The sequence below is a fragment of the Photinus pyralis genome, unplaced genomic scaffold, assembly GCF_008802855.1.
Source record: "Photinus pyralis isolate 1611_PpyrPB1 unplaced genomic scaffold, Ppyr1.3 Ppyr1.4_LG5, whole genome shotgun sequence".
Lineage (NCBI taxonomy): Eukaryota > Metazoa > Arthropoda > Insecta > Coleoptera > Lampyridae > Photinus > Photinus pyralis.
Genome location: NW_022170596.1, coordinates 5,480,870 through 5,495,937, shown reverse-complemented (window position 1 = coordinate 5,495,937; position 15,068 = coordinate 5,480,870). Strand labels below are relative to the sequence as shown.

General features: G+C 36.9%; 1 protein-coding gene across 1 annotated transcript in view; it reads left to right on the top strand.

Moving 5' to 3' along the window:
• The first annotated feature begins 10,446 nt into the window (after positions 1 to 10,446).
• The window catches only part of LOC116171289 (tensin-1), a 36,958-nt gene continuing 32,336 nt past the window's right edge, over positions 10,447 to 15,068 (top strand). Inside the window, exons 1-2 of the mRNA XM_031488046.1 lie at positions 10,447 to 10,495; positions 10,544 to 10,717. Of these exons, the coding sequence (XP_031343906.1) occupies positions 10,606 to 10,717 (112 nt within the window). The 5' untranslated portion in view covers positions 10,447 to 10,495; positions 10,544 to 10,605. The remainder of the gene's footprint in view (positions 10,496 to 10,543; positions 10,718 to 15,068) is intronic.

Genomic DNA, 15,068 nt, shown 5'->3' with positions numbered 1-15,068 from the left:
ATATTACAATCATTTAACGTGTTCCATTACATACAACTTTATTATCGCGTAGATTTATTAACCAAGTTCGAAATATTAACACCTCTACTTATTAACCTCTAACATCACTTAATCATTGGTACGCCACTGCTCAGAGAACTAACATTCATTCCACGTATCTATTTTAAATAAAAATCCCAAACAACTTAACAACTTAAAATTATATTAATTACCTTCCTTCTTAATTACCATAACAGACGTCTTTCATACACGCAACGCTATTTAAATTAATAATAATGCTGCCCACCCAAAAGTAGTTGGAGCATTCAAGCACGCTATTAATTAGACGTAATGGTCTAATTAAGGAATTGCGAATTAGATTTAGACGCTTACATGTATATACCATTCCCCTGTTATCGGCGAAAGGGATCTTATCGTTGAAGTCATTGTTTGCATACAACGCACGTAAAATACATAAAAAATACTTTTGACAGAGTAAAACTGTCCATTTTGAAAAGAAATTTCAGTTGATTTGTATTTTAATCACTTTAACCGTACATTTTTTTATGGGATCTGTACTGCAAGGCAAGATCGAGCTCATTTATGTTATATAATTTGGTCTTCAGTTTGTGAATAATTTATAAATGCAGAAAGATTATTTTGTTATTGAAAGGTTGAATAGGCAAGTTGGATAAGAGATGTGCAAGATACGTGTGCGCTTGTTTTAAAAAACATTTCTCTTCAGTTATTATAAAATGCTACATGCAAGATAAGAGCACAATCTAGTTGATGCTGAGAATCCGCCAGGCGAAAATTATGTAAAATCGATTAAAACTAATTAGTAAAGTTTGCATTGTTTTACGTTCATGTAAAAGTGACAATTCAAATTGAAATTAAATGATACAGTTTCTATATCTGGAGAATAGAAAAATTGACTTAACTTTACATTACATTATGGCTCAATGGTAGAGCGTTGAGTTATAAATCCGGAGGTCGGGTGTTCGAGCCTGGGTTGAGGTGAATTTTTCATCTGTGGCAGAGATGGAAATTACCTTAGACCAGTTTCGAGCCTTCTGCCGGCTACTCCGAATTAGGTTTTCCTGCGGTTTTCCTAATTCGTAAGGTAAATACCGGAGTAGTATAGAACAACTTAAGACCTTCTGCGGAGGCACCTCTAAGAAGCATTGTGCGGGTCACTCTGTAATTGGGCGCAAGTCTGTTGAGGGCCCCGAACAAGAGAGGGATAATAAATAAATAAATAAATAAATAAATAAACCATCACTTTCGTAATTTAACTACGAGAATTTATTTAATATTCGTCATTATAAAGTATGCGTTTCAATTAAATTTTAACAAGCTTTTAAACAGTTCAAGTATTGTATTCAAGATCAATTGAAGAGCAATTCCTCACGGCATTGGTAAAGATAAACGGCGAGATAAACTAAGGGCAAAAGCAATTACCTACAGATCACTAGCACGTTTCAGATTTCTAGTATTTGAGATAAACATTTGCGTAGCGATTCTTCGATTTTAGATACAATGCTGATCGTCAGGTAGCAATCTTCAATTCGAACGTGAATGTTTGCATCTCATCCAGAACACGATACTGCTTTAATACGATCACCCCATGACCCCAATACTTGTAACGTACGAAGATAAAGATATCAAAAAACTACAATGCCAAAATCAAACCCAATTCCAATTAATTTAGACTTACGTAGCCCATTAATAAATGGGTTTTGGATTGCGATATAGGTAAAACAAAAATAGGTAATATTAAAACATATGGCATAACCTAAAAAGCAAAGCGTTAACGACGAGGAATTCTTTGAAAATATCTACCTAAAGAGGATACAGCCACTCTCCATTCGCGTAAAGACGCTTAAATAATTGATTTAACAATTTTAGCGTAATGACTATGGAATTTGCCAATATATCGACATCTTTCGTAAAAATTGGAACTTGTCATATCAACGACATTCAGTCAGTTACACAAACCAAGAGTACATTCAGCGGAACGTTACGATGATCACTGGCGAATGCACTGGTAATCATTGTGCGCCAATAGCTCACCTAATAATCCGATTTACAGTACCATCTTGAATCCATAGATGAGAATCTGTTGCACGGAGATTGCTGGAGATTTCAAGATGTAATGTGACTACGCACTTCTCTTATACTGATGTGATCACGTGCAAAAGGCGTGGCGTTACACTGTGACGGTCTTCCAAATTTAAGATCTATCTCCTACCACCGGAAGAATCTTTTATCGTTCACGTTGTTATAGCGTACGCGTACTCTATCTTTATTTCTTACTCTGAGGACCAAATGGCAACCTGTTGAAATTAAAGAGACCCCTAGTGGGAACAATGAATACCGTGAACTGTTTATAATCACCGCCGTGCACCGTCTCGAAATTTATCTAATATTTCGCTCACATAAGGAAGCGCATAGGCATCTCGATCAGTTACTACAATATTATCTTCCTAAAGCCTACCCACAAGCTCTTGAATTATTATCTGTCTTTTTAACCAAAACTATTGGTGAAGCTACGGTAATGTAGAAGGTTCTACAATACCGGCTACCAAGTTCTTCACTTTATAACGTTGTCGACTTGTCGTATAGGCGGTATAGGTAGGTTCTGCAGAAGTTTTTATTTTCTGTTTGACTAAATGTGTGCATTCTACTTCCTATTTCATGTGAGAGCAACTGGACTCAACTGAGGAGTCAAGATCCCTAATTTGCTCAGGGTTTAATTGTCCCGCGTTTTCCGAACACAACGTAATTTCCATTAAAGCATCCCATGCTCAAAATCTGTCTTGAGGACACTGAATACTAAAAACGGAGTGTGACATATTCTGTACAATCCAGCACAAAACAATGCGCACAGTTTGTGCCGACCTAAAGTTGTGAAGTTAGCAGTACATGCAAAAAGTGCAATAATTTGAGAACGAAATGCTTTGCTGTCAGGCTGAATGCGGTACCTTTTGTCCTGTTAACGTCACGTAAATTTAATATTGTGAAACTCTTCACAATCATCATCCAACACGACTTTTGTTTCCATTATAGACATACCTTCTACTTTAGGTATAATTTTTACTGGGATCAAAGAGTACACCACCGCCTGTGTTTCGACGTCTAACTTAAGTTATTTATAATTATTTGCAACGGTAAACAAATAAAAAAAACAGAAATAAAACGAGGTTATTCTCGAAAAAAAAATCGATCGCAAAAAACTTTCAAAGTGACCGCCGGTGCTGTTAATGATGAAGATTGGCACCTCTCATTGTAATAATGATGCAGAAATTTTACAATTTACCTTTCGTTTATATTCAGAATTAACGTTATTATTTTGTCTTTTCCTGACATAATAATAGCATGTTTAATTCTCGTTCTGCCTTGCGGTAACTTTTACGTAATTGTTTGCCGTTTTGAATTTTAATTTGCACAAATGCCGCCCTATAAAGGGTCTTGTTATTCCCGAATTAATGCTAAACTCTACATTTCCAGATGCTCTCGTCGTCGTCGTACAGTAGCGGTTACGGGGAGACTTTTACGAGCCAGCCTCGATCAACCGCAAATAATGTGGCTGCTGCTTCATCAGGTGGAATGGACCTTAGCTATGTCACCGAAAGAATCATAGCCGTATGGTTTCCTTCTTCCGCTTCTCAGAAGTCTTACCGAGAAGGACAAAGGCATGCCGCCCATATGCTGAAAAATAAACACGGAGATAATTACATGGTAAGACTATTTCACTATTAATTAGTGGAATATTGACTGAAATCTGCATTCCGTTTAGGTTTTCAACTTATCGGAACCAAAAAGAGCGCTACGCAACGAACACAAACACGTAAAAGAAGTGGGCTGGCCTCAAAAATTGGCACCGCCACTGGAGAGGCTGTGCAGCATTTGCAAAGAAATCGAATCGTGGTTATCTGGAGATCAGCATAGAATTGCCGTTCTTCACGCATGGTATGTACTTACTTATCGATCTCTGAACAGTTAATTACATTACGTTGCGCAACAGTCTATTACTTTAATACTTGGGCACCGCGCTCTGTAATTTACCAATGACGTTTAATTGGGAAGTACTCTCATTTAAGATGTGACTCGCCCCAATTTTCGTTAAGATAACGCAATATTTATTATTTCTAAACCATAAAATTTTAATTTAATTCGACGTGTACAACGCCTTGTACTCACGCTGTCGCTATACTCGCTTATTCAATAAATGGAATGCCGTCGAATTACTTCCACATTATCGTGACATTAATACCATCTTTAGTTTTAACTGCCGTCAACCAAATTCTTTTTGAACTTAACGAACAGTCAAAAATGACACATGTACGCTTCGTGGAAGAAAATGTGCAATTAACATTGCTTTCTCTTAATTTGGCAATGGACCGATCACAGACGTCAATCAACGTAGTGTTTCTTTCTTGCATCCGATGCAGTAGAATTCTTGGGGACTACTTTAATTGTATAAGAAAATGTTTGATTGCATTTTTCCACAAATGGGAAACGTAGCTTTTACTGGAAATAAAATTGATGTGTTGCAATAGAGTATGACAAAATACATGTAGTCTATTCCTCCAATTCTCTATTATATGTTTAAAACTAAGTTTTTAATGGAATAGCCCACTCAACGAAGCAAAAATAGAGGAAATAATTCGTGTAAAAGTGAATTTTGGTATAGTTGTAGACAAAGGTGTCTTAAAAAACATATTAAACGTACTTATGGATGGGGGTGGAACTAACGGCGAGGGAGTTGTAAAATGTAGATAAAGGACCCTTTTTTTAGTTTGTTGGTGTAGTGTAGATAATGTAATATATAATGTAGTATGGGGAGGGTTTGAACTCTGTGATCTCCCTCTTACTTACGTGCTTGAGCCAGATTGTTCCAGTAGAGTTGGAGAACTCCGCTCGTTCAGTGACTTATTAATACACAACTGTAACATCAATGCGCCCCCCCCCCCCTTTAAATATCCATTTTAATATTGCCCTTGTGAAAAAGTGTATAGAACCTTTTGTGTGGACAATTGCATGTTGATTACTTAAGTATAAGAACATTTTTTTTCTATGGGCTACCGTTTACGAGTTATTTAAAAAAACTAAAAAAGGGGCCGTTACACTCCCCCTCTCCCGTTAGACCCACCCCCATCAATCAGTACGTTTAATATGTTGTTTAAGACATCTTACCTAGAACTATACTAAACTTTGCTTGTCTTGTGCACCAATTATTTCCCCTATTTAACAGTTTTTTGTCTTCGTTGAGTGCTAATAAATCTTTAACGTCACACCTGAACTGGAAAGCACACTGTACTGAATTAGTTAGTAAATTGCATTCGTCATGTCATGTAGACTAATTTTTAAAAATTTTCAAATATTAACATTACCACTTAGTATCTATGTCTTTGAAAACAAGAATAACCACACCTTAAACTCGGATATTCACAACCACAACACCAGGACAAAAGACAACCTGTATCTCCCGAAAGCAACATTAAAAGTATCGCAACACTCTCTTGCGTTCCTGGGTCCACAAATATATAATACTCTACCTCCTGTAACTTGCTTCAATTTAAATGCCAACTTAAAAATTACTTAAATGAAAATTGTTTTTACTCCATCGCCGAATATTTCAAATTTTCCAATGAAAACTAGTCTGTTGAATTGTCTATTTTATGTATCTAATTTTTGTCATAGTTTATTGTCTTATTAATTGTTTGTCACTTATACTTACCATGACGCTTCCTATACAATATCGTTAATTGTCCAAAGGAATTATAAATAAATCAAATCAAATCAAATGCCAATAAAGGTGGCCTGGGACATATTTATCATAAGAATAACTATTTGTTACTTGGTTCGTACCCCCACACCGCAGACGAAACCTTAAAACCAGCGAGTAGTTTTTATAATCGTAAAGGACGTAAGGTATGGCGATTCTCAAGAAGTGTACAGGGTGCCCAGAACAACTGGGATTGAATAGGAAACTTTGATTATTACTAATGTTGTGAGAAGCGAATTTTGCAATTTTGTAATATTTGCGAGCATATTCGGAAATATTCGCATTGCTAAGAACGAATATTCGCACACTGGAAATTTAAGCGAATACTTTCCATAAATTTTCGATTTTACGAGGTTACACGAACGTTAACAAGTATACGTGCAGTCGTTCCTCTCAGAAAAGTTCTTCCGAAAGCCAAATAAAATTCCAAATAAAAATTAAATATCTCCTTAGTTGATAATTAAGTTAATTATAACATTTTGTCATTTCGATAGAAAGGCAAAATTAAATTCAAGGTGGCGGTTACTAAATATCAACTTTCTGGTTGCCTAGATGAAATAACCTATGATAGAGCAAAGAATATTAGTAAAATTTATGCTCTTTACTTTTTATTAAGTATGTATATGCTAATTAATTTAATAATTAATTAGTCGATCATACGCTATCACCCTTTGGTCGGTAAAAAAATAATAAAAAAATTAACAATTCAATATCACACAATTCATTAACGTTTTTAATAATAGGCGCAATATTGAATGTATAGATTTTTTAAAATCCCGATTTCACCAAAGAAATGTTCTCTGTATTTATGGAAATTTTTAAGAAAACACGCGAAATATCATAAACCGTTTTTATTTTTTAGGGTTAAATGCAAAACTTTATTATAAAAAGTTTCAGTGCCTTGGAAGAACCAACTGACACTTTATACAAAACTTTAAACAATTCTACTAAAGATACCAAACCAACGACAAAGGTTAAAAAAGCCTTTTTTTTGGGTAGATTGTATCCTTTCAACCCGAAACACCATTAAAGAGACCATTAAGCAGCCCAACGTCTTATTGAAAACAATTAAGGGATTATAATAAACTCTAATTTGTATACAATTGTTGAATATTTTCTTTTATATTTGAAATATTAAAAATTCTCTTATCTTTTTAATTGCGTCTATAGGTTTTACAGTATTGTTAGTTTCCAGTTCCAGTGCTGTCATAGGCACTGATTGTGGATACAAAGGGGTTCGAATCCTATGGGTTGGTTGAACGACAAGAGTTACTATCAGCTAGTTTCTCGCCTGCTATAAAATAGATATTAAAATCAAATAAAGTTAAATGAAATTAAATAAAATAAAATTCAATTAAATTAAATTAAATTAAACATTTGAAATTAGCACTTGGCGAGTACCGACAGAAGTGATTACTACTTTCTCATTATAGAAAAAAAACGAGCGCTCAAGGGGTTCGAAACTGCGTAAACTATAAGCGGCGATTTTGCGGCTACGCTACGCACTGTCCCAATAAATACTGCTGTGGCCCCACATTGGGCGCCAAATAAATATATATAATAATATATAATAAATATGCTGTATGCAATGGTATGAGGTACACTACTCCCAAAACACCTGTCCAACAAGCTCAAAATAAATTAAAATTGAAATATTCCGACATCTGTTAGAAAGAAAAATCCGAATCTTGACTGAATTTACTAATTTGGGAGACTCCACATTCCAAATAAGTAGGTATTAAGGGAATTTTTATCAACAACTGAAATAAATTTTGTATACTCAGAGAAAAATCTGACATAATGACCATGCAGTAGAATGGATTCGAATAAACACATTTAATTGATTGACAATGACAAAAATTAGATGGAAATAAAAACAAAATTCCTGAAATAAAGAGAAGCTCACAAAGCTTGTTTTACATGGTACCCCGTACGCAAAAGGTCCATAAATACAAAATTTAAAAAAATAAAATCTTCAAATTAGTTACAATTTTTTTTTTCTTTTAATAATCCTAAAATTGGTCGTGAACAGGTTTGCGATATTCAAACACACCTAACTCTCAACACAAACGCAGACAGCTTTAGAACTTCAGTTAACTTTCTTTTGCACATAAACATTATGAAAAGGACTATTAGCATCTTCAAGCAATCAAATCGGGCGGACAGCCCGAATAAATAATTAGCGTAAAGAGACGTGCACTATTTTCCAAACGTCGCAAGCCAGCAGCATTAATCAGTCCCGTTTTTTTGTTCTCTGCAGTATTTAACGAAACACCACCTCCATCAAGCAAAAACCTCCTTTTTGGGCTCGTTCATAAGACACAACAGTTACCGCTACGCTACCTCGCAGCGTATCGGTAACAGTTGGTGTATTATGTCACGTTCCCTACTTTGACATGTGTAGCGCTACTAAAAATGAAACAGCGACGTAATTATAAGACGTATCGGTAACTGTTCCACAACAGTTGTGTCTTATGTACGCGCCCATTGTGCATTCCAATGACATATGTCATTCTTATTAAAAATGGGACGCGGTGCACGAAATAAAATGTAGTTCAGAACAGAATACAATATTGTTTCCTTGGACACGACGAGAGAACCTAAGCTAGTTATTTTGGATGTCTACAAATACGAAACTTGAAATGAAGGTGTCAGTTTTGTCATATTTTCTCTACCACCCAAATTTTTGAACTTTTTGTGACAATTACCTTATATTTTATGTGGTGCGCTGATGTTAGAGCATCGTAGCGTCATAAACTTTCTGACAAAACAAGGACATCAGCGAAGAACGATTAGCAAAAACATGCTTGCTGTGTATGGGAATGATGTCCCATTGTATTATGTGGTAAAAAATTTTGAGCTAAACAGTTTCGGTGTGGGAATTCATTGAAGATGACTCTAACAGTGACAGACCAAGAACTGCAACAAACTATGAAATGGTTGCAAAAGTTGAAGCCATGGTTCTCGAACATCGTCGTGTCGAGGTTTGCACTATCAATATGACATTGGGAATATTCGAACCTAGCGTGTTAATCAAAATTCACGACCATTTGAACAAGCAAGGTGTCAGCGCGGTGGATTCCCCGCAAAAAGATGCGTTTGACGTTTTGATTCGGATGATTCCTTAAAAGCTGCTATTGACAACTTGTTTACAGACAAGGAAAAAATGATTTTTTCCAACGATATTAGCTCGTTAAAAGACTTTATTAAAAAATAAAATAAAATTGGGATCGGATCATACCATTTTCTGCAAATAAATGTACGGTATGGCTTACAGTAATTAGCTGACTAATCAAAGTTCAAAGAACTCTTTGTAAATTTGTACGCTAAAACACATTGTTATTAACAAAACAGTGGGGCAAGTTCTCCAATAATAGTTTTAGTTTATGCATTGCACAGACAAACGTGCTTGAATGCGTCCAAGTCTCTCGCAAGACATACTAAACCGCTCAAAAAAAGTATAATTGGCAATAATGGAAAACGCGACCCAATATTATGACTGATCAATCAAAAGCAATTTGGCCACACCGTCTAAATCTCAATTCGTTGTGACTATTGAAATTAGTCCTTCGAGTCTTGTCTGCAGTCTCTTCCAACTTCCCAAAATTCTTAAGCGTAATGGATAATTTTTGCCCCAAATTAAGAAACGTAGTTTCCGAATTTCTACCTTATACCCTTCAAACTTGCACAGTTTGTTTCAAATTGAGTAGTAAAAGTTGCGTTGAGATATTTGTTCTTTCGACTTTCAAGCAAATTACCCTTCGCATAAATGTGTGCTCTCACGGATAAGCAAGAGTAAACTTTTTGACGCTTCACAATCTTTGCATTGAAATAAGGTCATAAACTAACGTAATATTCGATTTTTCAGTGGCAGTAAAGACAAGTTGGGTGTCGTGGTGGCGGCTTACATGCATTATTCAAGCATATGCGGAACGGCGGATCAGGCTTTGGATCGTTTTTCAATGAGACGTTTTTTGGAGGATAACATAGGGCCGTTGCAGACGCCATCAAACCGAAGGTATGCCTATTTGTTTCATTTTGTAACGTGACTCAATAGGTGTTTTGCAGATACGTCGATTACTTTGCGGGCTTACTTTCCCACAATATTAAAGTGAATGCCGCCCCTTTGTATTTGACACATGTAACCGTTTTGGGAGCGCCGTCGTTTCAGCAGGGCGGATGTAGGGCATTCCTAAAGCTATACGAAGGACTTACACCTGTATACACATCAGGTAATTTTGAAGAGTTAGAAATGCGTGCGTGGATATAAGCGTTTAGTGCCTTCAAGCGATTCTGGAAATATGATCTTATAAACGGAAAGTTAATGCTATTCCTGTTATAAAATCAAATACCATGAAAGTACACGCATACTTGTGCAGACATACGATACTTTTCTTAAGCCAGACATAATTCAATACATACGCAACTACTTGTAGAAGAACGGAATGCGATAATGTGCTTCTTTTTTCCGTCTTTGAATACTGCCGTTAATTTTTGCGACTTCCTTTAGGTGTCTACAGCGTGGTGAGTGGTGTCAAACAGTTCACAGTAAACCTGGCAGCTGAGAGAAGACCCGGTCTGCAATTACGGGGAGACATTTTAGTAAAATGCTATCATCGAGGGCCCTCAGATCGTGAAACAATCTTCGCTTGCCAATTTCACACGTGCGCGTTGCTGACAACACTCTCAGTTTTACAAGGCAAGAATTGGACAATGCGTGTAATGGTAAGTGCCTCATCTTCCATTCCGATGTAGACAAGCGAATTATTTCAGATCCAAGGTTTCCGCCGGATGGTGCTGTAGAATTACACTTTTGCGCTGGTCCCGAAGGGCGTATGTCTGCACCCGCCCCAACACCAGCAGTACCTGTGACTCTTACAGAAGATCCAGTGACACGTGCAGACAGTCCTTTGGAACTGGATGATTCGAATGACGAATCCGATGGAGGTACGCGCTTAGCATTTCACAACGTGCAGTGCATGGCTATTAAAAAATGGTTGGATAGCGCACAATTAAACTTAATAATACTCTCTTTGCATAAATCTTCTTGACCATTAAGACTTTAATTTGTATCAATTTACATGCACTTAAATAATGCCATGATTTTATTAACGGTAATCTGTGAGATTTCACACATGAATGGCCAGTGGACGTATACATTACGCTCTCTTGCTTTCCCAGTGTTCAAAGGTAATAGTAGAAGATTGCCGGCGACACTGTTCTCCTATTCCTTGTCATACTTTGCATTTTACTACCTTATAATTACATGTCATTTCATCACTGTGGAAATACACTGTAACATTTACGCACAAATGTGAAAATGGTTGTAAACAAGTTCATCTGGAAAAGCGTGTACTCGTACTTTTCTCTATAGAAATATTGAAATGGTATTGATTGTGAAGATTTTGATGCGACTTATGTAAACTTTCGGGCATTTATGTTTAGTAGAAAAAGAACTGATAACTGTAATTGAAACGTTCATGCAGCTTATGGTGTTCCATTTGCAGGCGATAAGATTGCAAAAACAGTTCAGCACTATATAATACGATTTAGGTGTAGCAGCCGTTCCAGAGTTTTAACAGAAAGTAACCGTAAATGGCAGAAAACTGCAGGAAGGAAACCTGCATTGTAGGAATAAGGCCCAGTTTTCTCTTCTCTCTGGCCAGTTGAACGCGATCGGTGGTAACGTCAGGACGGCGGCTGCATGGTCTCTCTAGTACCTACACAAGCTCTTCTTCGTGCATTTACCTTGTCTTTCGCTACATTGTCTTAGTAGTATTCCTATGCGCTCCTCAATTTCTTTATTAAAGCTCATTTTTTGACTTGTAACCGTCGACGTCTATCCGCTACTATGGCCCAAAATGATCCTGATTGACGCGGACGGCGAGTGACTTTCGGCGATTATAATAAACGCTGCCCGAGTGCCCGCGATGGTTTTGGGAGGCGCAAAGCGCTGTGAAGGGGTCGCGAGATCCCTGATGTGTTGGAGGCAAATATTTACACTTATATTAGGTATTTTTGTGTAACATTGTATTTGGCCAATTCTTACAAAAATAAGTATCTACAATTCAGTAAATCCGCCTTTTTTATTCTGATGAAAGCACAGATGTTGCACAGTGTTGCCAGATGGTAGTCTATTTGCGATTTATGATAGTGCTATAAAAGAAGAGATCTCAAATGAACTAAAAACGACCTCAAAAGCCGTTGATATGGCTGCAATATCCGACTTGATTGAAAAACATAATATTTTATGGGTCATACATAACACCGTCAGAAATTTGAGAAAAATTCACCAAGGTTTTGTTAAAATTATGTTTTGATATCTTTGAAAATAAATGGACGGAGATGTTCAAAGGAAAAATTAATCACCATAAAATTCTGCATAACTGCCCATTTAAGCGGTTTCCGAATCCCCGTAGTGAAAATGAAAAAAAAACTTACTCTGTAATTTTTTTAATAAATACATTTGTAGTAACAGCAGTTTTTATTTTTTAAACGGGATAGAGGGCGTGAGCAACTTTACTTTTATGAAAGGGATGGAAATAAGTTTGGGAACCACTGCTACAAACAATTTGATCGCCGCTCACGGCGCGCCCGTCGTCATTTGCGGTCCTCGGAGTGCCTACCTCTTCTTCGGATAAACTCCATGAATACCATTATTGGCGCGAATAGACTGGCAAGGTTTTTCACGCAAGTTGCTGTCTGGTAGCTCTGTCGAGTGACAATGTTACTCTTACATACGGTCGAAAATTAAGAACCCATCTGAATTTGTGAGAAAACTACCCCGGAGCATGGCCGTATCTGGCTGCGCACTTGACGGGAGTTCAAATTTGTGCCCCACCCCCCACACCTGGCGATGGGTGGTATTAAATACCCCCCAACAAATACGCAGGGACCGGGAAGTCTTTTCCCGGAAATTTTCTAAAATTAACAGCTTTTTGATCCGAGAGTTTCGCTTTTTTTAAACGTGAAGAAAAGATTACAAAATACAGTGTGGTCAAAATAAGAATAAACATCATGGGGAAATGGGAAACCATAAGAAATACACAGTCGGTAAAATTAGAAAGAGTTGCACTATTTAGGACTGCCGATCCGAAATTCCGATCAGTTCCGAAGATATTCGAAAAAAAATGAAATTAACATTATCTTACAAATCAAATTGTTGATGGTTTCTTTAAGACGCCAATTGTACAGCTTAAAGAGTTCCGATGAGGTAGTGGTATTTGTTTTTTGATATCTTTTCAAACAGGCCCCGAAAAAATAAAAACGAGTACCTATGGTTAATTTCGTTTTTTTTTTCGAATATCTTCCGAACTTCGGAATTTAGAAATTTTTTAAATATCATTTTACTTGCTTGCTGTTCCTTCTTTCTTGGACATACTGTATATGTTAAAGGAGACAAGGGAGGAGAGAAGGGAGAGGGGTGGAGATGAACGTAATATCACTTTGTAACTACCCAACTAGACCGCTCACAGTCACATTACGTACAGTAACTTTTAACAATCTGGAATAACGTTTATTTAAATAACGTGAAATCTTAGTCCTAATACACTAATCTAAAAAAAAATTTCATGGTCAATTTTGCGCCCCCGGTAGCTGCGTCCATCTTTCCACCGCCTAGATACGGCCCTGTCCCGGCGGTCCCGTATATATTGTAGATACATACTATATCTTTTTTTCTATTTCGGTGTCACAATGATGATTTTGTACAACTGTTTTCGGAACAGTTGTACAAAGACAGTGGTTATAGTCGTTTTTTTTTTGGTAACTCATCTCTTAAGTTGGCAGTTTATAGTTAGTACAAGTAGGTACTTCGTTGGGTACTTCCATGTTTGAACTTCAAAATGTCAGTCTTACTACGCTGTCAACCTAAAACTAAACGGCATAAAAAGTGTTCCCAACATAAAACATGTTAGTTCTAATGTTCCCTATAGTTTCTGATAATTATTTTTTTAATTAAATTAAAGCACCGAAATAGAAAAAATAGTATGAAAAACGCGTGTTACAATGCTTTATTGTAATACTCCTATCTTGCGGGCACTCGTGGCTACGCGAAGATAGTCGTATTACAATAGGTCGCATTGTAACACTTGTCTTTCAATATACTATTCCATTAGCAAGTTTTACTGTAGCAAGTTGCTGGCGCGATAATTGTAGCAAGTTGACTTACGGCTTCGAGTGGTTTTTATAGCTGGACAATATTTTCAGAGAGGAACTTGTGCGAGAAAACTTGCCAGTCTATTCGCACTTTAAGATCGCTTTTACGCGGAGATAATGTCTCCATGGCCCGAGGGCCGAGATAGTCTGTCGTCAGAATTTCTGTCAAATACACTTCGCAGATTTGGGGCATTCTAAGCTTCTCTTTCGCAGTGAAGTACTTTTTCCGCGATGCAGTGGTGGGTTAATGATAAACTCCCGTGTAAACAGTTCCAATGAACCAATAGCGCATCAGTCCCCCTAAATCCCAAACTCACTGGGCGACTAGGAGTAGCGAGGAACCGAAATTTAGTCGCCGAGACACTGTATGCAGGAAGTATACGTGTGTAAACGGCTCCATAAGACGCAATGTTTTGGGTGTATTCGAGATGCCGGTATCCGGGCGACTGTATCCTTGTGTAAAAGCGGTGCTACAAGCCTCTAGCCTCAGCACAGCAATTTTCATTTTTATAGAATGGAAGCCTTGTTGATTGGAACGTTTATTTGTACAAACTGCTCGGAATTAACTAATTTCCTAATATGTATATTGTCATACAAAGTAAGGTATCGTATATCTAGGAGTGACCATCTTTGTTTTCGGACAAAAGAAGAACGGTACAGTAAAACGGTTTTGCTCCACTCTCAAAAGTGTACACATTTGTTCCTTCATATTAAATTTGTTTTTTGGTGCAAATCTAGAATCTAGTTCAACGGAAATCGAAAAAAAATTGTTTACAGTTTACCATCCGAATACAAATTTAACGTAAATTTATAGAAAATAGGTCATGGAAGAACTATATTAAGATCCAGTTTCAGTTAAAAGTACACGAATATTCATCCCTAGCGGCTAATTTTGAACTTTTTCAATTGGTACAATATAAGGATTTAAGTTGCAGTAGGTATTGCAAAACAGTTTGAATACCTTCGAAAGAAAATCGTCTTTTTTTGTGTCGAATAAATTGCGCTACAAAAAGAGCACAGAAAGCTGTCATTTCTTCCTTTCTCTAAATTATGTTCATTTTTTGTTCATAACACGACAAAGGAAAACCTAGTGCCATAAAAGGTCAGTAACGCCAGGAAGGGATGTAGGATGCTGTGGACC